At 36.0% G+C, this 26394-nt stretch overlaps 1 protein-coding gene across 3 annotated transcripts; it reads left to right on the top strand.

Annotated features, from left to right (window-relative positions):
• The first annotated feature begins 4790 nt into the window (after positions 1-4790).
• LOC136749709 (sericin-2-like) lies at positions 4791-26110 on the top strand. Of its 3 annotated transcripts, none has more exons than XM_066704202.1 (34): positions 4791-4920; positions 5377-5398; positions 5794-5822; positions 7948-7966; positions 10202-10233; positions 10627-10648; positions 11044-11072; positions 12057-12078; positions 12467-12498; positions 12892-12913; positions 13309-13337; positions 14322-14343; positions 14732-14763; positions 15157-15178; positions 15574-15602; positions 16587-16608; positions 16997-17028; positions 17422-17443; positions 17839-17867; positions 18852-18873; positions 19262-19293; positions 19687-19708; positions 20104-20132; positions 21117-21138; positions 21527-21558; positions 21952-21973; positions 22369-22397; positions 23377-23398; positions 23787-23818; positions 24212-24233; positions 24629-24657; positions 24993-25014; positions 25526-25554; positions 26027-26110. In XM_066704202.1, the coding sequence occupies exons 1-34, from the start codon at positions 4855-4857 to the stop codon at positions 26093-26095; spliced, it is 969 nt and encodes a 322-aa protein (XP_066560299.1). In that variant the 5' UTR covers positions 4791-4854; the 3' UTR covers positions 26096-26110. The 3 variants fall into 3 exon arrangements, with proteins under 3 accessions (XP_066560299.1, XP_066560318.1, XP_066560308.1); XM_066704211.1 differs by having other exon boundaries at positions 4792-4920; positions 10205-10233; XM_066704221.1 differs by lacking the exons at positions 7948-7966; positions 10202-10233.
• Positions 26111-26394: the final 284 nt, after the last annotated feature.

The raw sequence follows: 26394 nt of genomic DNA, 5'->3' as shown, positions 1-26394 counted from the left end.
ATCGAGACTCATCAGACCAGGCAACATTTTTCCAGTCTTCAACTGTCCAATTTTGGTGAGCTTGTGCAAATTGTAGCCTCTTTTTCCTATTTGTAGTGGATGAGTGGTACTCGGTGGGGTCTTCTGCTGTTGTAGCCCATCCGCCTCAAGGTTGTACGTGTTGTGGCTTCACAAATGCTTTGCTGCATACCTCGGTTGTAACGAGTGATTATTTCAGTCAAAGTTGCTCTTCTATCAGCTTGAATCAGTCGGCCCATTCTCCACTGACCTCTAGCATCAACAAGGCATTTTCGCCCACAGGACTGCCGCATACTGGATGTTTTTCCCTTTTCACACCATTCTTTGTAAACCCTAGAAATGGTTGTGCGTGAAAATCCCAGTAACTGAGCAGATTGTGAAATACTCAGACCGGCCCGTCTGGCACCAACAACCATGCCACGCTCAAAATTGCTTAAATCACCTTTCTTTCCCATTCAGACATTCAGTTTGGAGTTCAGGAGATTGTCTTGACCAGGACCACACCCCTAAATGCATTGAAGCAACTGCCATGTGATTGGTTGGTTAGATAATTGCATTAATGAGAAATTGAACAGGTGTTCCTAATAATCCTTTAGGTGAGTGTATATCCACATTATTATTATTATTATTATTATTATTATTATTATGTCGAAATCCTTGAAAACTGTATTCGGAAGAGGAACAGTGGAAATGCTATAGCAGTCTCCATTCTTTAAAACTACAATCTGACAAGAGAAGATAGCGTAGGTACTTTCTCGGTCAAAGATAAAGGCGCTGAATGCTGATGCTGAAGTGTGTCCCATTGAACGCTTTTAGCTTCACCCTACACTCTTGCTCACTCAGGTACACACTCTGAGACGTCAGCACAATGTCACTCAAAGTGTACACTCGTCGAAGGGTGTAGGGATTAAGTGTGCTATTTGGGACACAGACAATGTGTTGCTTGAGGACAAAGCTTGCACTGCTGCTTCCGCCTTGATTTCCCTTCATCCCTAGTCCTGCCCGGCCTAGTTGAGTCACGTGAACACACACACAAACCAATAAAATACACACACAATGCTCATCCCTGTACCCAAGTTATACCACTAAGTCTTCCATGCTTCTCCTGAGGTACTAGTGTAGTCAAGCCTTTCCAAAATCCTGCACAGTACTATCCATCTCTGCTCACAGACCCTGACTGCATTGTCTATTTATTAAGTAATGCTTTCATTGCATAGGAGAGGAACTGGTGTGCTAATACAAGTTTGAAATCTATCTTGACTAATACAGTTATGCACTTGAAGTGACTTTGAATTCAACCCCCTGAGGCCCCCCCATTGTTGCTTGATTTTACTGTTGTCATATTTTTACTTATAACTCTGTAACTACAAGGGCTAGAGGCAAATTTCTTATATGGAAACATTCAGCACAAAATGAAGATTCAGAAAATAACAAATAATTGTGTTTGTCCCACCAACGTTAATACAGAAATCAAAAAAGTGAAGAAAAACAAACGCTTATAAGAACAAAAATAATTTATGGTCAGTATAACACCTTTTTATTGCTCCAGGCAGGCTTTTCACTGAACATTGAAACTTCAAAGTCTTATGAACTACTAAAAAGGACTACTTAAATCTGACCTCCAGAAGAGAAATTACAATAACCGGAATAACTATATACAAGTAAAGAAGAATACTAAACGGGAACAGAATTCCAAGCATGTGTCTTTTGAATGTTGTCCCTTTAGGCCTTACAGAGACGCAGGCTATTCTTTACAGGAGCGCCGGTGTGTAGATGCAGTAGCGCATCCCGGCCACCCCGCTGCCACGGCGTGTTATTCTTGCACAGAGCGCACGGTCAGCGGCTCTCGTCGTGCTGTCAACAGACTCCGCATCTGTGATTTGTTTCTGAAGGGTAAGGTGTTTTATTTGTTATGTCAGATTCAATTTTTCTACTTTGTATTTGTTTTTCTTGCTGTATCACGTTTTTCTGGTCTGTCTGTGAATCATGTATATTCTATAAGCGCCCTGTCTCCCCATGTGCGCTCTGTGACTCTCACACTGAATCGGCCTTAACACGCAGCTCAGCACAGCCCAACAGCCCAACAATTCGATAAGATTGCGAGACCCCATACATTCATGTGGATGAAGCCGGCTTCAACCTTTCCAAAGTAGGGAGACGAGGGAGGAACCTCAATGGTAAGAGGGCCACTGTAAATGTGCCAGGGCAAAGGGGTGCAAACATCACCTTGTGTGCTGCTGTCTCTACCGATGGTGTTCTTTGCCACATCCCTAAAATTGGCCCATACAATACAGAACATCTCCTCACATTTCTTGATGCATTGCACCAGAGAGTGGTACCACCAGAAGAGAGAGTGTCCAAAAACATGTGGCCTGATCAACAAGAACGAATGGACTACATTTGTTGTATACTGTATTTTCTGTTGCCTTTTTTGACATTTGGCATTATTTTTCATAGCTTGGTGTATTATTTTTATTCTCTGCAAGGACAAAATTAAAAAGGTCAAATAAAGCCTTTCTTTTGTTTCTGAGTCTCCTGAGTGACATTCTTTCTGCATTGGTCATCTCTGGTAAATTCATTTTAGGAAAACAAAAATACAGCCTATGCTTCTGATGTTTAATTGCCTTTTATGGTACATACTATAACAACAAAGTATCAACAAATGGCACAGACATAGAAAAGAGGGTTAACCATGTTGGGGTATATTGATAGTTGTATTCATTGGGCCATTGTGGAACAATTCTGTGTCAATTATTTCATGTTTTGAGAGTCGTAGTGCAACGTGTTTCAGTTTGGGGCTGTGGGTTAATTGTTTTGAAAAAGTGAATTCTGTTTGAACAAATATGCTCAAGCAATCGAGAAACTGTTACTTAAGAATTAAATATTTAATTTTGACCCTTATAATGCTCCATAATATGTTAAGTTAACCTTTAATGAACTATGAGAATGGCTTATTGTATTAAATGTTTAAAACTGATTGTAGACATTTTTCCCTTTAGCTTTGTTGAGTTTTCATTGAAAATTAGACTTGACTTTTATACAAAAGTTGTTCAATGCCTAAACAAAAAATTAAACGCAGCTGTCATACATGATTGGTGAATTTGAAGACCTTAATTAAGCATTATTTGACAAAGGAGTATATGAAACCTGGGACATAAATGTTGTTTCTTCAAATATTTGTCCAGTCGGGAGACTTCTACATTATGTTATTGCTGTGAAATGCAAACAGGATAATCCAGTTAATAAGACCTTTAAATATAAGTTACTGGATCTAGACACCACGTTGTACATTTTCAAATTCAAATGAATTTCACAATAATAAAAAGAGGTGTACATTGCATTATCATCTTTTATGATTCTGTTCTATCTAACTCATACTGCAGAATATTCTGAAGTTCATGAGAGATGTCATGGGCAAGACAGTGGCAAACAATATCTTTCAAGGATGTCAGAAGTATTTATTTTTCCTGCAGAGTGTTTGGTATTTACTGAGCAATTGGTCTGCAGTGTTTTATTTTATTGTTTGTTTATTGTAATATAAATAAAGGAAGTGGGTAAACTTAACAGTTAATCTAGAAAAAAGCCTTCACAAATGTTACTTTTTCAGTTGACGTATTTCTTAGAAAATTCTGCTTTTCAAATATTGTTTTGGGGGAAAGGCTAATATTCAGTGAGCCTTAAACGTAAATACATGTTACTTTGTATATTGGTGAAAGACAAGAAGACACAATTGTCATGTCCTTGCAAAATACATACTACTATATTTATTTTTTGTAAAAGATTATTATATATTTCATAAAAGTACTCACTATGGACTAAGCTATGCCTATATTTTAGTGAAGATGGTTTAGTTCACAATGTCCTGTGTTTTGACAGTCCCCAAGGCTAAAAAGGCTATTATACAAAACTATTTGTAAAATGTCATTTATACAAATAAATAAATAAATAAAAAGATGTAAAAATGTAAACAGATTCAAGGTCATGAGATGATATAGGTGGCCTTACAGGTGCCCATTTGGAACCAGAAATAGAAAAACAAGGCCTGTGGTGTGACGAAAATGTCCTAGTGTGTAGTGTGACAGCTATTTGTTTGTCAATCCATTAGGCCTAGACATCACACCTTAAGAAACAATCTGGATTTTTTTGTCTCTTAAAAGGTACTGTGTCCTTGTATGAGCTTTAAAGGCAGTGTACATGATGTAGGGTTTAAAGTAATGTACAGACTGCATGGAAGTATGTTGATAGCTTGTAGGTAAGTTAAATGGTGTGTTTGATGAAAGGGTACAGCAATAGTTTAACTGGATTCACCACTCAGTACAGTTTAGGATCCTCATGAATACTTTGACAGCGAAGGACTGGCTGTATTCATGCCTTGCGCCCTATGCCTGCTGGGATCGGCTCCGGCTTTCCTACGAACCTCTAAGTCTGGGAAATTTGTTCCCCCCGTTTCTTCTAGTTTTCATATCTACGGACTACTAAGTGTCCAAGTTTAACTGCTTTCAGTTGGCTGAGATCAGACATTAGTCCTACCTGGAATTCTCAAAACTCTCAGCTATCTATATGGTCCCATGTAGGACTTAAAATGCTTATTATTGGACTTTATGATACAATGTACTCCCCACCTGTTCCTATACATCACTCACTGGTAACCTGTTATCAACACACCTCAATGTGATCTGTCATGGGAGGGTGGAATTACTTCATGAAATTTGTTTTGATAACCTGTTTGGTTAGGATTACATTGTGTTTCAGCTAATAAACCCTGCTTTCAGGCATATTTAAAGGGATAAAGCTGCTTGCTAAACACAACTACAGGTCATTAAGAAACTTGCTACAATGCTGTGGACTACATCATTCAGCCTTTTGGCTTTCCTAGCTGTGTTCTCAAGAAATGCTGCTGCAGTAAGTTGATATTTTTTCTAACATATGCATAACAGTAAATTATCAAAGTTTGGAGTTTTAGAGTGAAGCCAGCATTCAATTCCATTAATTTAAATCAGAGGCATTATGTGCCCTTAAATGGAAAAATAGATACAGAGTTATCTGTATGTATCATATACCATGTTAATTTCTACAGGGGAGCAAATAAGAGCACTGGTGTTGTAGACCTTTATTTTGAATATTCTTAAAGGTTGTATGAATTAATTAATTAATTCATTTGGGAATGTTTTTATAATTCTCTGATTTCCTTTCTTAACATGAAAAAACTCTTAAACACGTGAATCTTCATTTCATACAAAAATTACTATTAATTTTCATATAGGTTTAATTAATGAATGTTGTTATTAATTAATGTCTCTATGCAGAGAGAGATGCTATAACCAGTGTTTTATTTCTTGTTTTGTTTTTCTGTTTCAGTTTCCCATTCAGGATGACCAAGGTACTGTTCAAACTATATGTATAGACCCACTACAGTTGATTAAATATATTGCTGTGGAAAATAATGATCACAAACATAAATGGAAAGGATGAAATAATGATGTCAAATGATACAATCCTGTGCTTTAGAGGAGGAGAACAGCTTTGTTCAAGGGCACTGTATTTTGGCTTGGGGATTTTCTTTACCTAGCAGTGACTGGCATTTACCCAGAGCAGGTGCAGAAATTGCTGTTTAGCATTTAGCTAAATATTATTCAGAAATTATGAGTTCCAGAACTGTGGGGTATTACAAAAGAAGCAACTGATGATCCCAATATTTTGAAAAAGCAAAAAGGAAAATACGACTTTACTAAGAATAAGATGACTGTTCTTGTGTTCTTTCCTGTTCTTAACTAGGTTCAGGAGACGACCCTGAGGGGTCTGGGGTAAGTTCAATACACAGGGTCACTGCAGTCTATCTCATATTTAACTCTACACTTCTGTCAACATTACGTAAATCCCCCAATAGGCAGAGCCATAGGAAACAGTGTTAGACTGCTGAGCTCTAAAGAAAGTCTCAAGAAACTAAAGGTTGTTGTTGAACTGGAGTTTCCAACTCATCAGGACTCTGGGTCACTATTAGTGAACTACACCAGAGTTTCTTAACCAGTGTGATTAAGTAACATTTACAACTGACGAACTATATAACCTTGGATTTCCAATGTATTTACAGTGAGGGAAAAAAGTATTTGATCCCCTGCTGATTTTGTATGTTTGCCCAATGACGAAGAAATGATCAGTCTATAATTTTAATGGTAGGTGTATTTTAACAGTGAGAGACAAAATAACAACAAAAAACAGTCCAGAAAAACGCATTTCAAAAAAGTTATACATTGATTTGCATGTTAATGAGGGAAATAAGTATTTGATCCCCTATCAATCAGCAAGATTTCTGGCTCCCAGGTGTCTTTTATACAGGTAACGAGCTGAGATTAGGAGCACTCTCTTAAAGGGAGTGCTCCTAATCTCAGCTCGTTACCTGTATAAAAGACACCTGTCCATAGAAGCAATCAATCAATCAGATTCCAAACTCTCCACCATGGCCAAGACCAAAGAGCTGTCCAAGGATGTCAGGGACAAGATTGTAGACCTACACAAGGCTGGAATGGGCTATAAGACCATCGCCAAGCAGCTTGGTGAGAAGGTGACAACAGTTGGTGCAATTATTCACAAATGGAAGAAACACAAAATCACTGTCAGTCTCCCTCGGTCTGGGGCTCCATGCAAGATCTCACCTCGTGGAGTTTCAATGATCATGAGAACGGTGAGGAATCAGCCCAGAACTACACGGGAGGATCTTGTTAATGATCTCAAGGCAGCTGGGACCATAGTCACCAAGAAAACAATTGGTAACACACTACGCCGTGAAGGACTGAAATCCTGCAGCGCCCGCAAGGTCCCCCTGCTCAAGAAAGCACATGTACAGGCCCGTCTGAAGTTTGCCAATGAACATCTGAATGATTCACAGGAGAACTGGGTGAAAGTGTTGTGGTCAGATGAGACCAAAATCGAGCTCTTTGGCATCAACTCAAATCGCCATGTTTGGAGGAGGAGGAATGACCCCAAGAACACCATCCCCACTGTCAAACATGGAGGTGGAAACATTATGCTTTGGGGGTGTTTTTCTGCTAAGGGGACAGGACAACTGCACCGCATCAAAGGGACAATGGACGGGGCCATGTACCGTCAAATCTTGGGTGAGAACCTCCTTCTCTCAGCCAGGGCATTGAAAATGGGTCGTGGATGGGTATTCCAGCATGACAATGACCCAAAACACACAGCCAAGGCAACAAAGGAGTGGCTCAAGAAGAAGCACATTAAGGTCCTGGAGTGGCCTAGCCAGCCTCCAGACCTTAATCCCATAGAAAATCTGTGGAGGGAGCTGAAGGTTCGAGTTGCCAAACGTCATCCTCGAAACCTTAATGACTTGGAAAGGATCTGCAAAGAGGAGTGGGACAAAATCCCTCCTGAGATGTGTGCAAACCTGGTGGCCAACTACAAGAAACATCTGACCTCTGTGATTGCCAACAAGGGTTTTGCCACCAAGTACTAATTCGAAGGGGTCAAATACTTATTTCCCTCATTAACATGCAAATCAATTTATAACTTTTTTGAAATGCGTTTTTCTGGATTTTGTTGTTGTTATTCTGTCTCTCATTGTTAAAATACACCTACCATTAAAATTATAGACTGATCATTTCTTCGTCATTGGGCAAACATACAAAATCAGCAGGGGATCAAATACTTTTTTCCCTCACTGTATTTTCCTGGTGACATTTTCTGAAACATTTTCTTGCAATATATTTGTAATTTACAGATGTCCCGTTTATAACATGAAAAACGTAACTTACAAAACAAGAATCAGTTCATAGACAAACTGCAGTTCATTTTCATATAGGTTTACTTAATTCATTAAATATTTTGTTAATGTATTTTTCCCTTAATGTTTCTATGTGGAGAGAGAGATGCAATAACCAGTGTTATATTTTTTTTTCTGTGTTTCTGTTTCAGTCTGCTGTGGATCTACCAGGTACTGTTCAAACTATGTCTGTTGACCCTTTGCAGCAGATCAGATCTGCTGTGGAATTACTGTGGAAAATAATGATTACAAGCATAAATGGAAAGGATGAAGCAATGATGTCAAATGATACAATCCTGTGCTTTGAGGATGAGAACAGCTTTGTTCAGGGGCACTGTATTATTTTGGTTTGGGCATTTTCATAACCCAGCAGCAGTTGTGTAAATAGTAGTCGTAAGTTATACTTGAGTAAAAGTAAAAAATACTCTATCAAAAACATTTAAGTGTACTTAAGTACCAAAAGGAAAATTAAATATTGTAATTTTAGCAATAATGTGAATGTGCATTTAAAGGTGTTGTTTTAATCCAACATTTTCTTTAAAAAGGTATTTTTACTGTTCCTCGATTGTATCTGTTCCTCGAAAAAATTGTATTTAGGCACAGATCTGGAAATGTCCTTCATTTTGAATTCAGTAAACAGACTATAAACATAAGACGTCTTGGCAAATCAGATTATCGACCAAAGTAATCGAATAAAATGTGTCATTTATATAATATTTTCAGTTCGAAATGCCAACTATTTCAACTAGGTTAACGCCACAAGCTTTTAATCTAATCAACAGTGCCAGCTTGAAACATTCATTTCTGAAACGGGACAAGCACTTCAGAAAAATGTGTTTCAGATTAATTTTATGAGACGGTTAAAGTCGGACAGATGAACCAAATTAGCGACAGTGTAGGCTAATCTCCTTCACAAACCAATTGTGAATGCTCAAAAACAGACGTTGTTGATGAAAGCATTACATTATCCAACAGAAAATACAGAACCGCTCGCTCTGCAAGGTTAAAACCGGTTGCGTATACCTTGCACGGATAAAATGTGAGAATAAATGCAGCTGCCAATGCAAAACGATTCAATATGTAAATCTTAACCAGGCTTTGCAAAGATATGTTCGGTCATCTCCGCGCTGGTTATGGGACAACCCGACAAAAATATATTGTGGTCGTGTTTTTTTTAAAAATACGTTTCATATAACAACAAATAAGACATTTTATATTTTACACATGATAATACATTTTCCACGTCCGCCCGCTGCCTAATAGTACCTTACATCAAATAATAAAGCTCAAAATGTAGGTGTATAATCTGTAGGGTTCATGTTCAACACATTTCAATTAAAAATCTGATTTAAATATTACGTATCTTTCAATTACGGTTCTGCCTGCCATTTTTTGGTGTATTGTGTCGAGATGTTGTTTTTGTTGACATTTGTAATTTATGTCAAAACATTACAGATCATTTCTAGTCTCGTCCTTCTGCTCACTAAGCTACAGCATCACGGCACCAATCAGCAGCACAATGCAAGATCATTGTGGGCACACCTAGTGTGGTTGTGTACGACTGATCAATACATATGCACTGGGTCCAAGAAACGGCGTAATAAGGTAATATGATTTAAATTCAATCAGTTGCCTATCGTTAACAGTTACAGTCACTGATCAGGCGCAAAAAAACCGCGGGGTTTTGTGAGAGTGTGATTGGTCGAAATGAGGATGACGTGAGGACGCAATCGACAAATATTGCGCACATTCACGCACTTTCGCTATTCTGCGGAGACTTCGACCAATTTAGCCAATGGCCTTCTGAGACTGTCAAGAAACCGTGCAGATACTGCGCAGAATAGCAAAGGTCTGCATATCGTTTATGCACATACACATCTAAAATGACTGGTTAAAACTAGTTAAAACTGCATCGCTAGTAGAAAGTAGGAATAATATGAATAAAATGTTACAGAAATCCCACATTTCAATCTGAATCCCCGTATCTGAAAAATATTTCCCCTCATACAATCCCCCATGAAACCTTTCCCCCTATTTTTTTCCCCCATGGCTTTGATTTTCCCCACACATTGGGGATTTTACCCCAATCTGGCAACCCTGACAGAGAAAGAAAGATAATTATTTATAATTGTAGTGGGGTAAAACTAAATGTAGGCACAAATTATTAATACATAAGTTGAGTACAAATACTCAAAAAACGTTCTCAAGTACAGAAACTAAATATTTTTATTTTGTTATTTTACACCCCTGCCCGTGTAGCATTGAGCTAAAGACTGTGGGGAAGTTCCAGAACTGTGGGTTATTACAAAAGAAACAATGGCAGATACCAATATTTTGAAAACAATTAAATAAAAATCTAACTTTATTAATCATTAAATTAATGATCTTATCTCTCCTGTTTCTAAGCAGTTTTCATACAAGAATCTAATAGTGATGAGGTAAGAACACCACGCAGGGTCACTGCAGTCTATCTCATATTTAACTCTACACTTCTGTCAACATTACGTAAATCCCCCAATAGGCAGAGCCATAGGAAACAGTGTTAGACTGCTGAGCTCTAAAGACATTCTCAAGAAACTAATGTTTCTTCTTAATTTTCAGCCTTTCCTTCTTTTTAACATGAACAAACTCGTAAACAAATGAATCCTTAGTTCACAGAGAAATGGCAATTCATTTTCATGTAGGTTTAATTAATAAATTAATTAATTCATACATTCTTTCATCCATCCACCAATTCATTCATACATTCATTTGTTAATTAATGTTTCTATGCAGATTGAGATGTGCTATTAACAGACTATTTTAATGTGTGTTCTGTTTCTCTATTTCAGTCTTCCTCTGCAGATGTAGCAGGTACTGTTCAAATTATATGTATAGACCCACTACAGCTGATTAAATATATTGCTGTGGAAAATAATGATCACAAACATAAATGGAAAGGATGAAATAATGATGTCAAATGATACAATCCTGTGCTTTAGAGGAGGAGAACAGCTTTGTTCAAGGGCACTGTATTTTGGCTTGGGGATTTTCTTTACCTAGCAGTGACTGGCATTTACCCAGAGCAGGTGCAGAAATTGCTGTTTAGCATTTAGCTAAATATTATTCAGAAATTATGAGTTCCAGAACTGTGGGGTATTACAAAAGAAGCAACTGATGATCCCAATATTTTGAAAAAGCAAAAAGGAAAATACGACTTTACTAAGAATAAGATGACTGTTCTTGTGTTCTTTCCTGTTCTTAACTAGGTTCAGGAGACGACCCTGAGGGGTCTGGGGTAAGTTCAATACACAGGGTCACTGCAGTCTATCTCATATTTAACTCTACACTTCTGTCAACATTACGTAAATCCCCCAATAGGCAGAGCCATAGGAAACAGTGTTAGATTGCTGAGCTCTAAAGAAAGTCTCAAGAAACTAAAGGTTGTTGTTGAACTGGAGTTTCCAACTCATCAGGACTCTGGGTCACTATTAGTGAACTACACCAGAGTTTCTTAACCAGTGTGATTAAGTAACATTTACAACTGACGAACTATATAACCTTGGATTTCCAATGTATTTATTTTCCTGGTGACATTTTCTGAAACTTCCAAATATCATTACATACAGGTATGCCAATGAATTAGCCTAATAGCAGAATCATCATAGTGACCTGCTGATAGGAGACACTTAGCCTAACTCAGATTCACAATCTTTATACCGAATTGTAATGTGGCATTATAGGGCAGGAAGGAGAACATTTTCACCATAACTCATAGCTGATCACCAGTAGGTTCCCTGCCCCATTTTAAGACACAGCAGCCTGAACTCCAAACCAAGCCAACACCAGAATTTCAAGCTAGGCCCTTACAACTGTCAATATGGTTCAGTTAAATTAGTGGAAAAGCGACCTAACCTTAACTTTCACTCCCAATAATATGCTCTAAACTAGCTTAATGTAACCATTGGACCATTTGTACCTTCAACCGTATCCCTAATTAAAAATAAAATGCACATTTTTTATAATTTTCAGGTTTTCTTTCTTTATAACAAGGATATATATGTATGAACACATGAATCATTAGTTTATAGAGAAATGGCAATTCATTTTCAGACAGGTTTCATTAATTCATTAATTCATACATTAATTCTCCCATCCATCCACCCAATCATTCACCCATTCGCTCATTCATTCATGTGTTGATGTATTCATTCATGTTTCTATGTGGAGAGAGATTCTGTAACCTGAGTGTTTTATTTCTTGTTATGTGTTTGTGTTTCAGTCTTCCTCTGCAGATGAACCAGGTACTGTTCAAACTATATGTATAGACCCACTACAGCTGATCAAATCTATTACTGTGGAAAATAATGATCACAAACACGAATAGAAAGAATGAAACTGATGTCAAATGATACAATCCTGTGCTTTAGAGGAACAGCTTTGTTCAAGGTCACTGTATTTTGGTTTTGGGTTTTTTCATTACCAAGCCCTGTCTGCCACTTATACAGAGTAGGTACAAAAATAACTAAGATTAACATTTACCTAAAGGTAATTCAGCAATAATAAGTTCCAGAATTCTGGAGTATTACAATAGAAACAATGTCTGAAACCAATATTTTTAAATAGAAAAAATGAAAATCTAACTTTATTAAAAATTAAATGACTGTTCTTATCTCCTCTCCTGTTTTTAAGCATCTCCAGAAGACTACTCTAATAGTGATGAGGTAAGAACACCACGCAGGGTCACTGCAGTCTATCTCATATTTAACTCTACACTTCTGTCAACATTACGTAAATCCCCCAATAGGCAGAGCCATAGGAAACAGTGTTAGACTGCTGAGCTCTAAAGACATTCTCAAGAAACTAATGTTTCTTCTTAATTTTCAGCCTTTCCTTCTTTTTAACATGAACAAACTCGTAAACAAATGAATCCTTAGTTCACAGAGAAATGGCAATTCATTTTCATGTAGGTTTAATTAATAAATTAATTAATTCATACATTCTTTCATCCATCCACCAATTCATTCATACATTCATTTGTTAATTAATGTTTCTATGCAGATTGAGATGTGCTATTAACAGACTATTTTAATGTGTGTTCTGTTTCTCTATTTCAGTCTTCCTCTGCAGATGTAGCAGGTACTGTTCAAATTATATGTATAGACCCACTACAGCTGATTAAATATATTGCTGTGGAAAATAATGATCACAAACATAAATGGAAAGGATGAAATAATGATGTCAAATGATACAATCCTGTGCTTTAGAGGAGGAGAACAGCTTTGTTCAAGGGCACTGTATTTTGGCTTGGGGATTTTCTTTACCTAGCAGTGACTGGCATTTACCCAGAGCAGGTGCAGAAATTGCTGTTTAGCATTTAGCTAAATATTATTCAGAAATTATGAGTTCCAGAACTGTGGGGTATTACAAAAGAAGCAACTGATGATCCCAATATTTTGAAAAAGCAAAAAGGAAAATACGACTTTACTAAGAATAAGATGACTGTTCTTGTGTTCTTTCCTGTTCTTAACTAGGTTCAGGAGACGACCCTGAGGGGTCTGGGGTAAGTTCAATACACAGGGTCACTGCAGTCTATCTCATATTTAACTCTACACTTCTGTCAACATTACGTAAATCCCCCAATAGGCAGAGCCATAGGAAACAGTGTTAGATTGCTGAGCTCTAAAGAAAGTCTCAAGAAACTAAAGGTTGTTGTTGAACTGGAGTTTCCAACTCATCAGGACTCTGGGTCACTATTAGTGAACTACACCAGAGTTTCTTAACCAGTGTGATTAAGTAACATTTACAACTGACGAACTATATAACCTTGGATTTCCAATGTATTTATTTTCCTGGTGACATTTTCTGAAACTTCCAAATATCATTACATACAGGTATGCCAATGAATTAGCCTAATAGCAGAATCATCATAGTGACCTGCTGATAGGAGACACTTAGCCTAACTCAGATTCACAATCTTTATACCGAATTGTAATGTGGCATTATAGGGCAGGAAGGAGAACATTTTCACCATAACTCATAGCTGATCACCAGTAGGTTCCCTGCCCCATTTTAAGACACAGCAGCCTGAACTCCAAACCAAGCCAACACCAGAATTTCAAGCTAGGCCCTTACAACTGTCAATATGGTTCAGTTAAATTAGTGGAAAAGCGACCTAACCTTAACTTTCACTCCCAATAATATGCTCTAAACTAGCTTAATGTAACCATTGGACCATTTGTACCTTCAACCGTATCCCTAATTAAAAATAAAATGCACATTTTTTATAATTTTCAGGTTTTCTTTCTTTATAACAAGGATATATATGTATGAACACATGAATCATTAGTTTATAGAGAAATGGCAATTCATTTTCAGACAGGTTTCATTAATTCATTAATTCATACATTAATTCTCCCATCCATCCACCCAATCATTCACCCATTCGCTCATTCATTCATGTGTTGATGTATTCATTCATGTTTCTATGTGGAGAGAGATTCTGTAACCTGAGTGTTTTATTTCTTGTTATGTGTTTGTGTTTCAGTCTTCCTCTGCAGATGAACCAGGTACTGTTCAAACTATATGTATAGACCCACTACAGCTGATCAAATCTATTACTGTGGAAAATAATGATCACAAACACGAATAGAAAGAATGAAACTGATGTCAAATGATACAATCCTGTGCTTTAGAGGAACAGCTTTGTTCAAGGTCACTGTATTTTGGTTTTGGGTTTTTTCATTACCAAGCCCTGTCTGCCACTTATACAGAGTAGGTACAAAAATAACTAAGATTAACATTTACCTAAAGGTAATTCAGCAATAATAAGTTCCAGAATTCTGGAGTATTACAATAGAAACAATGTCTGAAACCAATATTTTTAAATAGAAAAAATGAAAATCTAACTTTATTAAAAATTAAATGACTGTTCTTATCTCCTCTCCTGTTTTTAAGCATCTCCAGAAGACTACTCTAATAGTGATGAGGTAAGAACACCACGCAGGGTCACTGCAGTCTATCTCATATTTAACTCTACACTTCTGTCAACATTACGTAAATCCCCCAATAGGCAGAGCCATAGGAAACAGTGTTAGACTGCTGAGCTCTAAAGACATTCTCAAGAAACTAATGTTTCTTCTTAATTTTCAGCCTTTCCTTCTTTTTAACATGAACAAACTCGTAAACAAATGAATCCTTAGTTCACAGAGAAATGGCAATTCATTTTCATGTAGGTTTAATTAATAAATTAATTAATTCATACATTCTTTCATCCATCCACCAATTCATTCATACATTCATTTGTTAATTAATGTTTCTATGCAGATTGAGATGTGCTATTAACAGACTATTTTAATGTGTGTTCTGTTTCTCTATTTCAGTCTTCCTCTGCAGATGTAGCAGGTACTGTTCAAATTATATGTATAGACCCACTACAGCTGATTAAATATATTGCTGTGGAAAATAATGATCACAAACATAAATGGAAAGGATGAAATAATGATGTCAAATGATACAATCCTGTGCTTTAGAGGAGGAGAACAGCTTTGTTCAAGGGCACTGTATTTTGGCTTGGGGATTTTCTTTACCTAGCAGTGACTGGCATTTACCCAGAGCAGGTGCAGAAATTGCTGTTTAGCATTTAGCTAAATATTATTCAGAAATTATGAGTTCCAGAACTGTGGGGTATTACAAAAGAAGCAACTGATGATCCCAATATTTTGAAAAAGCAAAAAGGAAAATACGACTTTACTAAGAATAAGATGACTGTTCTTGTGTTCTTTCCTGTTCTTAACTAGGTTCAGGAGACGACCCTGAGGGGTCTGGGGTAAGTTCAATACACAGGGTCACTGCAGTCTATCTCATATTTAACTCTACACTTCTGTCAACATTACGTAAATCCCCCAATAGGCAGAGCCATAGGAAACAGTGTTAGATTGCTGAGCTCTAAAGAAAGTCTCAAGAAACTAAAGGTTGTTGTTGAACTGGAGTTTCCAACTCATCAGGACTCTGGGTCACTATTAGTGAACTACACCAGAGTTTCTTAACCAGTGTGATTAAGTAACATTTACAACTGACGAACTATATAACCTTGGATTTCCAATGTATTTATTTTCCTGGTGACATTTTCTGAAACTTCCAAATATCATTACATACAGGTATGCCAATGAATTAGCCTAATAGCAGAATCATCATAGTGACCTGCTGATAGGAGACACTTAGCCTAACTCAGATTCACAATCTTTATACCGAATTGTAATGTGGCATTATAGGGCAGGAAGGAGAACATTTTCACCATAACTCATAGCTGATCACCAGTAGGTTCCCTGCCCCATTTTAAGACACAGCAGCCTGAACTCCAAACCAAGCCAACACCAGAATTTCAAGCTAGGCCCTTACAACTGTCAATATGGTTCAGTTAAATTAGTGGAAAAGCGACCTAACCTTAACTTTCACTCCCAATAATATGCTCTAAACTAGCTTAATGTAACCATTGGACCATTTGTACCTTCAACCGTATCCCTAATTAAAAATAAAATGCACATTTTTTATAATTTTCAGGTTTTCTTTCTTTATAACAAGGATATATATGTATGAACACATGAATCATTAGTTTATAGAGAAATGGCAATTCATTTTCAGACAGGTTTCATTAATTCATTAATTCATACATTAATTCTCCCATCCATCCACCCAATCATTCACCCATTCGCTCATTCATTCATGTGTTGATGTATTCATTCATGTTTCTATGTGGAGAGAGATTCTGTAACCTGAGTGTTTTATTTCTTGTTATGTGTTTGTGTTTCAGTCTTCCTCTGCAGATGAACCAGGTACTGTTCAAACTATATGTATAGACCCACTACAGCTGATCAAATCTATTACTGTGGAAAATAATGATCACAAACACGAATAGAAAGAATGAAACTGATGTCAAATGATACAATCCTGTGCTTTAGAGGAACAGCTTTGTTCAAGGTCACTGTATTTTGGTTTTGGGTTTTTTCATTACCAAGCCCTGTCTGCCACTTATACAGAGTAGGTACAAAAATAACTAAGATTAACATTTACCTAAAGGTAATTCAGCAATAATAAGTTCCAGAATTCTGGAGTATTACAATAGAAACAATGTCTGAAACCAATATTTTTAAATAGAAAAAATGAAAATCTAACTTTATTAAAAATTAAATGACTGTTCTTATCTCCTCTCCTGTTTTTAAGCATCTCCAGAAGACTACTCTAATAGTGATGAGGTAAGAACACCACGCAGGGTCACTGCAGTCTATCTCATATTTAACTCTACACTTCTGTCAACATTACGTAAATCCCCCAATAGGCAGAGCCATAGGAAACAGTGTTAGACTGCTGAGCTCTAAAGACATTCTCAAGAAACTAATGTTTCTTCTTAATTTTCAGCCTTTCCTTCTTTTTAACATGAACAAACTCGTAAACAAATGAATCCTTAGTTCACAGAGAAATGGCAATTCATTTTCATGTAGGTTTAATTAATAAATTAATTAATTCATACATTCTTTCATCCATCCACCAATTCATTCATACATTCATTTGTTAATTAATGTTTCTATGCAGATTGAGATGTGCTATTAACAGACTATTTTAATGTGTGTTCTGTTTCTCTATTTCAGTCTTCCTCTGCAGATGTAGCAGGTACTGTTCAAATTATATGTATAGACCCACTACAGCTGATTAAATATATTGCTGTGGAAAATAATGATCACAAACATAAATGGAAAGGATGAAATAATGATGTCAAATGATACAATCCTGTGCTTTAGAGGAGGAGAACAGCTTTGTTCAAGGGCACTGTATTTTGGCTTGGGGATTTTCTTTACCTAGCAGTGACTGGCATTTACCCAGAGCAGGTGCAGAAATTGCTGTTTAGCATTTAGCTAAATATTATTCAGAAATTATGAGTTCCAGAACTGTGGGGTATTACAAAAGAAGCAACTGATGATCCCAATATTTTGAAAAAGCAAAAAGGAAAATACGACTTTACTAAGAATAAGATGACTGTTCTTGTGTTCTTTCCTGTTCTTAACTAGGTTCAGGAGACGACCCTGAGGGGTCTGGGGTAAGTTCAATACACAGGGTCACTGCAGTCTATCTCATATTTAACTCTACACTTCTGTCAACATTACGTAAATCCCCCAATAGGCAGAGCCATAGGAAACAGTGTTAGATTGCTGAGCTCTAAAGAAAGTCTCAAGAAACTAAAGGTTGTTGTTGAACTGGAGTTTCCAACTCATCAGGACTCTGGGTCACTATTAGTGAACTACACCAGAGTTTCTTAACCAGTGTGATTAAGTAACATTTACAACTGACGAACTATATAACCTTGGATTTCCAATGTATTTATTTTCCTGGTGACATTTTCTGAAACTTCCAAATATCATTACATACAGGTATGCCAATGAATTAGCCTAATAGCAGAATCATCATAGTGACCTGCTGATAGGAGACACTTAGCCTAACTCAGATTCACAATCTTTATACCGAATTGTAATGTGGCATTATAGGGCAGGAAGGAGAACATTTTCACCATAACTCATAGCTGATCACCAGTAGGTTCCCTGCCCCATTTTAAGACACAGCAGCCTGAACTCCAAACCAAGCCAACACCAGAATTTCAAGCTAGGCCCTTACAACTGTCAATATGGTTCAGTTAAATTAGTGGAAAAGCGACCTAACCTTAACTTTCACTCCCAATAATATGCTCTAAACTAGCTTAATGTAACCATTGGACCATTTGTACCTTCAACCGTATCCCTAATTAAAAATAAAATGCACATTTTTTATAATTTTCAGGTTTTCTTTCTTTATAACAAGGATATATATGTATGAACACATGAATCATTAGTTTATAGAGAAATGGCAATTCATTTTCAGACAGGTTTCATTAATTCATTAATTCATACATTAATTCTCCCATCCATCCACCCAATCATTCACCCATTCGCTCATTCATTCATGTGTTGATGTATTCATTCATGTTTCTATGTGGAGAGAGATTCTGTAACCTGAGTGTTTTATTTCTTGTTATGTGTTTGTGTTTCAGTCTTCCTCTGCAGATGAACCAGGTACTGTTCAAACTATATGTATAGACCCACTACAGCTGATCAAATCTATTACTGTGGAAAATAATGATCACAAACACGAATAGAAAGAATGAAACTGATGTCAAATGATACAATCCTGTGCTTTAGAGGAACAGCTTTGTTCAAGGTCACTGTATTTTGGTTTTGGGTTTTTTCATTACCAAGCCCTGTCTGCCACTTATACAGAGTAGGTACAAAAATAACTAAGATTAACATTTACCTAAAGGTAATTCAGCAATAATAAGTTCCAGAATTCTGGAGTATTACAATAGAAACAATGTCTGAAACCAATATTTTTAAATAGAAAAAATGAAAATCTAACTTTATTAAAAATTAAATGACTGTTCTTATCTCCTCTCCTGTTTTTAAGCATCTCCAGAAGACTACTCTAATAGTGATGAGGTAAGAACACCACGCAGGGTCACTGCAGTCTATCTCATATTTAACTCTACACTTCTGTCAACATTACGTAAATCCCCCAATAGGCAGAGCCATAGGAAACAGTGTTAGACTGCTGAGCTCTAAAGACATTCTCAAGAAACTAATGTTTCTTCTTAATTTTCAGCCTTTCCTTCTTTTTAACATGAACAAACTCGTAAACAAATGAATCCTTAGTTCACAGAGAAATGGCAATTCATTTTCATGTAGGTTTAATTAATAAATTAATTAATTCATACATTCTTTCATCCATCCACCAATTCATTCATACATTCATTTGTTAATTAATGTTTCTATGCAGATTGAGATGTGCTATTAACAGACTATTTTAATGTGTGTTCTGTTTCTCTATTTCAGTCTTCCTCTGCAGATGTAGCAGGTACTGTTCAAATTATATGTATAGACCCACTACAGCTGATTAAATATATTGCTGTGGAAAATAATGATCACAAACATAAATGGAAAGGATGAAATAATGATGTCAAATGATACAATCCTGTGCTTTAGAGGAGGAGAACAGCTTTGTTCAAGGGCACTGTATTTTGGCTTGGGGATTTTCTTTACCTAGCAGTGACTGGCATTTACCCAGAGCAGGTGCAGAAATTGCTGTTTAGCATTTAGCTAAATATTATTCAGAAATTATGAGTTCCAGAACTGTGGGGTATTACAAAAGAAGCAACTGATGATCCCAATATTTTGAAAAAGCAAAAAGGAAAATACGACTTTACTAAGAATAAGATGACTGTTCTTGTGTTCTTTCCTGTTCTTAACTAGGTTCAGGAGACGACCCTGAGGGGTCTGGGGTAAGTTCAATACACAGGGTCACTGCAGTCTATCTCATATTTAACTCTACACTTCTGTCAACATTACGTAAATCCCCCAATAGGCAGAGCCATAGGAAACAGTGTTAGATTGCTGAGCTCTAAAGAAAGTCTCAAGAAACTAAAGGTTGTTGTTGAACTGGAGTTTCCAACTCATCAGGACTCTGGGTCACTATTAGTGAACTACACCAGAGTTTCTTAACCAGTGTGATTAAGTAACATTTACAACTGACGAACTATATAACCTTGGATTTCCAATGTATTTATTTTCCTGGTGACATTTTCTGAAACTTCCAAATATCATTACATACAGGTATGCCAATGAATTAGCCTAATAGCAGAATCATCATAGTGACCTGCTGATAGGAGACACTTAGCCTAACTCAGATTCACAATCTTTATACCGAATTGTAATGTGGCATTATAGGGCAGGAAGGAGAACATTTTCACCATAACTCATAGCTGATCACCAGTAGGTTCCCTGCCCCATTTTAAGACACAGCAGCCTGAACTCCAAACCAAGCCAACACCAGAATTTCAAGCTAGGCCCTTACAACTGTCAATATGGTTCAGTTAAATTAGTGGAAAAGCGACCTAACCTTAACTTTCACTCCCAATAATATGCTCTAAACTAGCTTAATGTAACCATTGGACCATTTGTACCTTCAACCGTATCCCTAATTAAAAATAAAATGCACATTTTTTATAATTTTCAGGTTTTCTTTCTTTATAACAAGGATATATATGTATGAACACATGAATCATTAGTTTATAGAGAAATGGCAATTCATTTTCAGACAGGTTTCATTAATTCATTAATTCATACATTAATTCTCCCATCCATCCACCCAATCATTCACCCATTCGCTCATTCATTCATGTGTTGATGTATTCATTCATGTTTCTATGTGGAGAGAGATTCTGTAACCTGAGTGTTTTATTTCTTGTTATGTGTTTGTGTTTCAGTCTTCCTCTGCAGATGAACCAGGTACTGTTCAAACTATATGTATAGACCCACTACAGCTGATCAAATCTATTACTGTGGAAAATAATGATCACAAACACGAATAGAAAGAATGAAACTGATGTCAAATGATACAATCCTGTGCTTTAGAGGAACAGCTTTGTTCAAGGTCACTGTATTTTGGTTTTGGGTTTTTTCATTACCAAGCCCTGTCTGCCACTTATACAGAGTAGGTACAAAAATAACTAAGATTAACATTTACCTAAAGGTAATTCAGCAATAATAAGTTCCAGAATTCTGGAGTATTACAATAGAAACAATGTCTGAAACCAATATTTTTAAATAGAAAAAATGAAAATCTAACTTTATTAAAAATTAAATGACTGTTCTTATCTCCTCTCCTGTTTTTAAGCATCTCCAGAAGACTACTCTAATAGTGATGAGGTAAGAACACCACGCAGGGTCACTGCAGTCTATCTCATATTTAACTCTACACTTCTGTCAACATTACGTAAATCCCCCAATAGGCAGAGCCATAGGAAACAGTGTTAGACTGCTGAGCTCTAAAGACATTCTCAAGAAACTAATGTTTCTTCTTAATTTTCAGCCTTTCCTTCTTTTTAACATGAACAAACTCGTAAACAAATGAATCCTTAGTTCACAGAGAAATGGCAATTCATTTTCATGTAGGTTTAATTAATAAATTAATTAATTCATACATTCTTTCATCCATCCACCAATTCATTCATACATTCATTTGTTAATTAATGTTTCTATGCAGATTGAGATGTGCTATTAACAGACTATTTTAATGTGTGTTCTGTTTCTCTATTTCAGTCTTCCTCTGCAGATGTAGCAGGTACTGTTCAAATTATATGTATAGACCCACTACAGCTGATTAAATATATTGCTGTGGAAAATAATGATCACAAACATAAATGGAAAGGATGAAATAATGATGTCAAATGATACAATCCTGTGCTTTAGAGGAGGAGAACAGCTTTGTTCAAGGGCACTGTATTTTGGCTTGGGGATTTTCTTTACCTAGCAGTGACTGGCATTTACCCAGAGCAGGTGCAGAAATTGCTGTTTAGCATTTAGCTAAATATTATTCAGAAATTATGAGTTCCAGAACTGTGGGGTATTACAAAAGAAGCAACTGATGATCCCAATATTTTGAAAAAGCAAAAAGGAAAATACGACTTTACTAAGAATAAGATGACTGTTCTTGTGTTCTTTCCTGTTCTTAACTAGGTTCAGGAGACGACCCTGAGGGGTCTGGGGTAAGTTCAATACACAGGGTCACTGCAGTCTATCTCATATTTAACTCTACACTTCTGTCAACATTACATAAATCCCCCAATAGGCAGAGCCATAGGAAACAGTGTTAGATTGCTGAGCTCTAAAGAAAGTCTCAAGAAACTAAAGGTTGTTGTTGAACTGGAGTTTCCAACTCATCAGGACTCTGGTATTAGTTAACTACACCACAGTTTATTAACCAGTGTGATTAAGTAACATTTACAACTGACGAACTATATAACCTTGGATTTCCAATGTATTTATTTTCCTGGTGACATTTTCTGAAACTTCCAAATATCATTACATACAGGTATGCCAATGAATTAGCCTAATAGCAGAATCATCATAGTGACCTGCTGATAGGAGACACTTAGCCTAACTCAGATTCACAATCTTTATACCGAATTGTAATGTGGCATTATAGGGCAGGAAGGAGAACATTTTCACCATAACTCATAGCTGATCACCAGTAGGTTCCCTGCCCCATTTTAAGACACAGCAGCCTGAACTCCAAACCAAGCCAACACCAGAATTTCAAGCTAGGCCCTTACAACTGTCAATATGGTTCAGTTAAATTAGTGGAAAAGCGACCTAACCTTAACTTTCACTCCCAATAATATGCTCTAAACTAGCTTAATGTAACCATTGGACCATTTGTACCTTCAACCGTATCCCTAATTAAAAATAAAATGCACATTTTTTATAATTTTCAGGTTTTCTTTCTTTATAACAAGGATATATATGTATGAACACATGAATCATTAGTTTATAGAGAAATGGCAATTCATTTTCAGACAGGTTTCATTAATTCATTAATTCATACATTAATTCTCCCATCCATCCACCCAATCATTCACCCATTCGCTCATTCATTCATGTGTTGATGTATTCATTCATGTTTCTATGTGGAGAGAGATTCTGTAACCTGAGTGTTTTATTTCTTGTTATGTGTTTGTGTTTCAGTCTTCCTCTGCAGATGAACCAGGTACTGTTCAAACTATATGTATAGACCCACTACAGCTGATCAAATCTATTACTGTGGAAAATAATGATCACAAACACGAATAGAAAGAATGAAACTGATGTCAAATGATACAATCCTGTGCTTTAGAGGAACAGCTTTGTTCAAGGTCACTGTATTTTGGTTTTGGGTTTTTTCATTACCAAGCCCTGTCTGCCACTTATACAGAGTAGGTACAAAAATAACTAAGATTAACATTTACCTAAAGGTAATTCAGCAATAATAAGTTCCAGAATTCTGGAGTATTACAATAGAAACAATGTCTGAAACCAATATTTTTAAATAGAAAAAATGAAAATCTAACTTTATTAAAAATTAAATGACTGTTCTTATCTCCTCTCCTGTTTTTAAGCATCTCCAGAAGACTACTCTAATAGTGATGAGGTAAGAACACCACGCAGGGTCACTGCAGTCTATCTCATATTTAACTCTACACTTCTGTCAACATTACGTAAATCCCCCAATAGGCAGAGCCATAGGAAACAGTGTTAGACTGCTGAGCTCTAAAGACATTCTCAAGAAACTAATGTTTCTTCTTAATTTTCAGCCTTTCCTTCTTTTTAACATGAACAAACTCGTAAACAAATGAATCCTTAGTTCACAGAGAAATGGCAATTCATTTTCATGTAGGTTTAATTAATAAATTAATTAATTCATACATTCTTTCATCCATCCACCAATTCATTCATACATTCATTTGTTAATTAATGTTTCTATGCAGATTGAGATGTGCTATTAACAGACTATTTTAATGTGTGTTCTGTTTCTCTATTTCAGTCTTCCTCTGCAGATGTAGCAGGTACTGTTCAAATTATATGTATAGACCCACTACAGCTGATTAAATATATTGCTGTGGAAAATAATGATCACAAACATAAATGGAAAGGAAGAAATAATGATGTCAAATGATACAATCCTGTGCTTTAGAGGAGGAGAACAGCTTTGTTCAAGGGCACTGTATTTTGGCTTGGGGATTTTCTTTACCTAGCAGTGACTGGCATTTACCCAGAGCAGGTGCAGAAATTGCTGTTTAGCATTTAGCTAAATATTATTCAGAAATTATGAGTTCCAGAACTGTGGGGTATTACAAAAGAAGCAACTGATGATCCCAATATTTTGAAAAAGCAAAAAGGAAAATACGACTTTACTAAGAATAAGATGACTGTTCTTGTGTTCTTTCCTGTTCTTAACTAGGTTCAGGAGACGACCCTGAGGGGTCTGGGGTAAGTTCAATACACAGGGTCACTGCAGTCTATCTCATATTTAACTCTACACTTCTGTCAACATTACGTAAATCCCCCAATAGGCAGAGCCATAGGAAACAGTGTTAGATTGCTGAGCTCTAAAGAAAGTCTCAAGAAACTAAAGGTTGTTGTTGAACTGGAGTTTCCAACTCATCAGGACTCTGGTATTAGTTAACTACACCACAGTTTATTAACCTCATTCATACTTTAATTCATACATTCACTCATTTGTTTATATATTAATCAATATTTCTTTACGAAGAGAGAGATGCTGTAACCTGAGTGTTTTATTTCTTGTTCTGTTTGTGTTTCAGTCTTCCTCTACAGATGAACCAGGTACTGTTCAAACTATATGTATAGACCCACTACAGCTGATCAAATCTATTACTGTGGAAAATAATGATCACAAACATGAATGCAAAGGATGAAGTAATGATGTCAAATTATACAATCCTGTGCTTTAGAGGATATTTTATTATTATTATTATTATTATTATTATTATTATTATTATTATTAATAATATTATTGTTATTTCTTGGCAGATGCCCTTATCCAGGGCGACTTACAACATAAGTGCAATACAAATTGCAAGAATACAGTTCGGTAAAGGCATCAATCATTATAAATTCAATTTACATAAAACATAGCAATTCAAAATAATACATTTTACAAGTTAAAATTTACAATTTACAATATTTGACGAAAGATGATTCAGAAATAGTAAATTCCAGAACTGTGGGGTATTACAAAAGAAACAATATCTGATACCAATATCGTGAAAAGGAAAAAAGGAAAATATGACTGTTTTGAGAATTAAATGACTGTTCTTATCTCCTCTGGGAGCAGCTCCAGAAGACAACTCTGATAATGCCGAGGTAAGAACTACCACAGAGTTTCTTAACCATTGACAAATGATCTAACCTTGGATTATCAAAGTATTTATTTTTCCTGGTGACATTTTCTGAAACTTATAAATTATCATTATATACAGGAATGACAATTATTTAGCCTAATATTGAAATCATTCTAGTGACCTGCTGAAAAGAGACACTTAGCTCAGATTCACAATCTATATGCAGAATTGTAGGTTCTACTGTTTGTCAAGGTATAAGCCTGGGAAAATCATTCTTTACTCAGTTTAATTAGAGAGTTGTGAGGATTCCCATACCCTACTCGCCCATGACCAGTTTTATATGTATTAGTATATAAAGACAAAACCACATTCAATTAACCCAGTGAGTTGTCTGAATGGATCCCTGAACACATGGCACGTTATAAAGACATAACTGCAGTCTACGCTGCGTTCTTCTTATTATTATTATTCTAATTACTATTATATTTTTTTAGAATCTTGGAACAAATACAGGTAAGATATATATATATATTTTTTTAGTAGTATTTACTCTTAAATATTAGAATACATTGAAAAATGCAAAAACAAGAACTGGAAAAAAGTGATATTACTTCTTGCACAGTTCCTTTTTTGGATAAGAGTCATTATTTTGATAAAACAGTTTTGTATTTTGTAATTCAATTTATAATTCATCAGTGGACTTGGGAGTGTAAATAATTAATATAATTTTTTTAATTAAACAAACTGCAAAAATAGAAAATAGTTGTTTTTACTTATTACTTAAGATGTTTTGATAACGTAAGTAATACAAACTGAGTGGTAATATATAAATATGTTTTCTAACTAAGTAACGTTTTACTGT

This window comes from Amia ocellicauda, chromosome 1 (assembly GCF_036373705.1).
Source record: "Amia ocellicauda isolate fAmiCal2 chromosome 1, fAmiCal2.hap1, whole genome shotgun sequence".
Lineage (NCBI taxonomy): Eukaryota > Metazoa > Chordata > Actinopteri > Amiiformes > Amiidae > Amia > Amia ocellicauda.
This window is presented reverse-complemented; position numbering and strand designations above follow the sequence as displayed.

Excerpts from the sequence above, each read along its gene's own strand:
- LOC136749709 (XM_066704202.1), top strand. The coding sequence starts at position 4,855 with ATGCTGTGGACTACATCATTCAGCCTTTTGGCTTTCCTAGCTGTGTTC. Across the intron at positions 12,914-13,308 it reads TTCCTCTGCAGATGTAGCAG|GTTCAGGAGACGACCCTGAG; the intron begins GTACTGTTCAAA and ends GTTCTTAACTAG. Across the intron at positions 17,029-17,421 it reads ACTACTCTAATAGTGATGAG|TCTTCCTCTGCAGATGTAGC; the intron begins GTAAGAACACCA and ends TCTCTATTTCAG.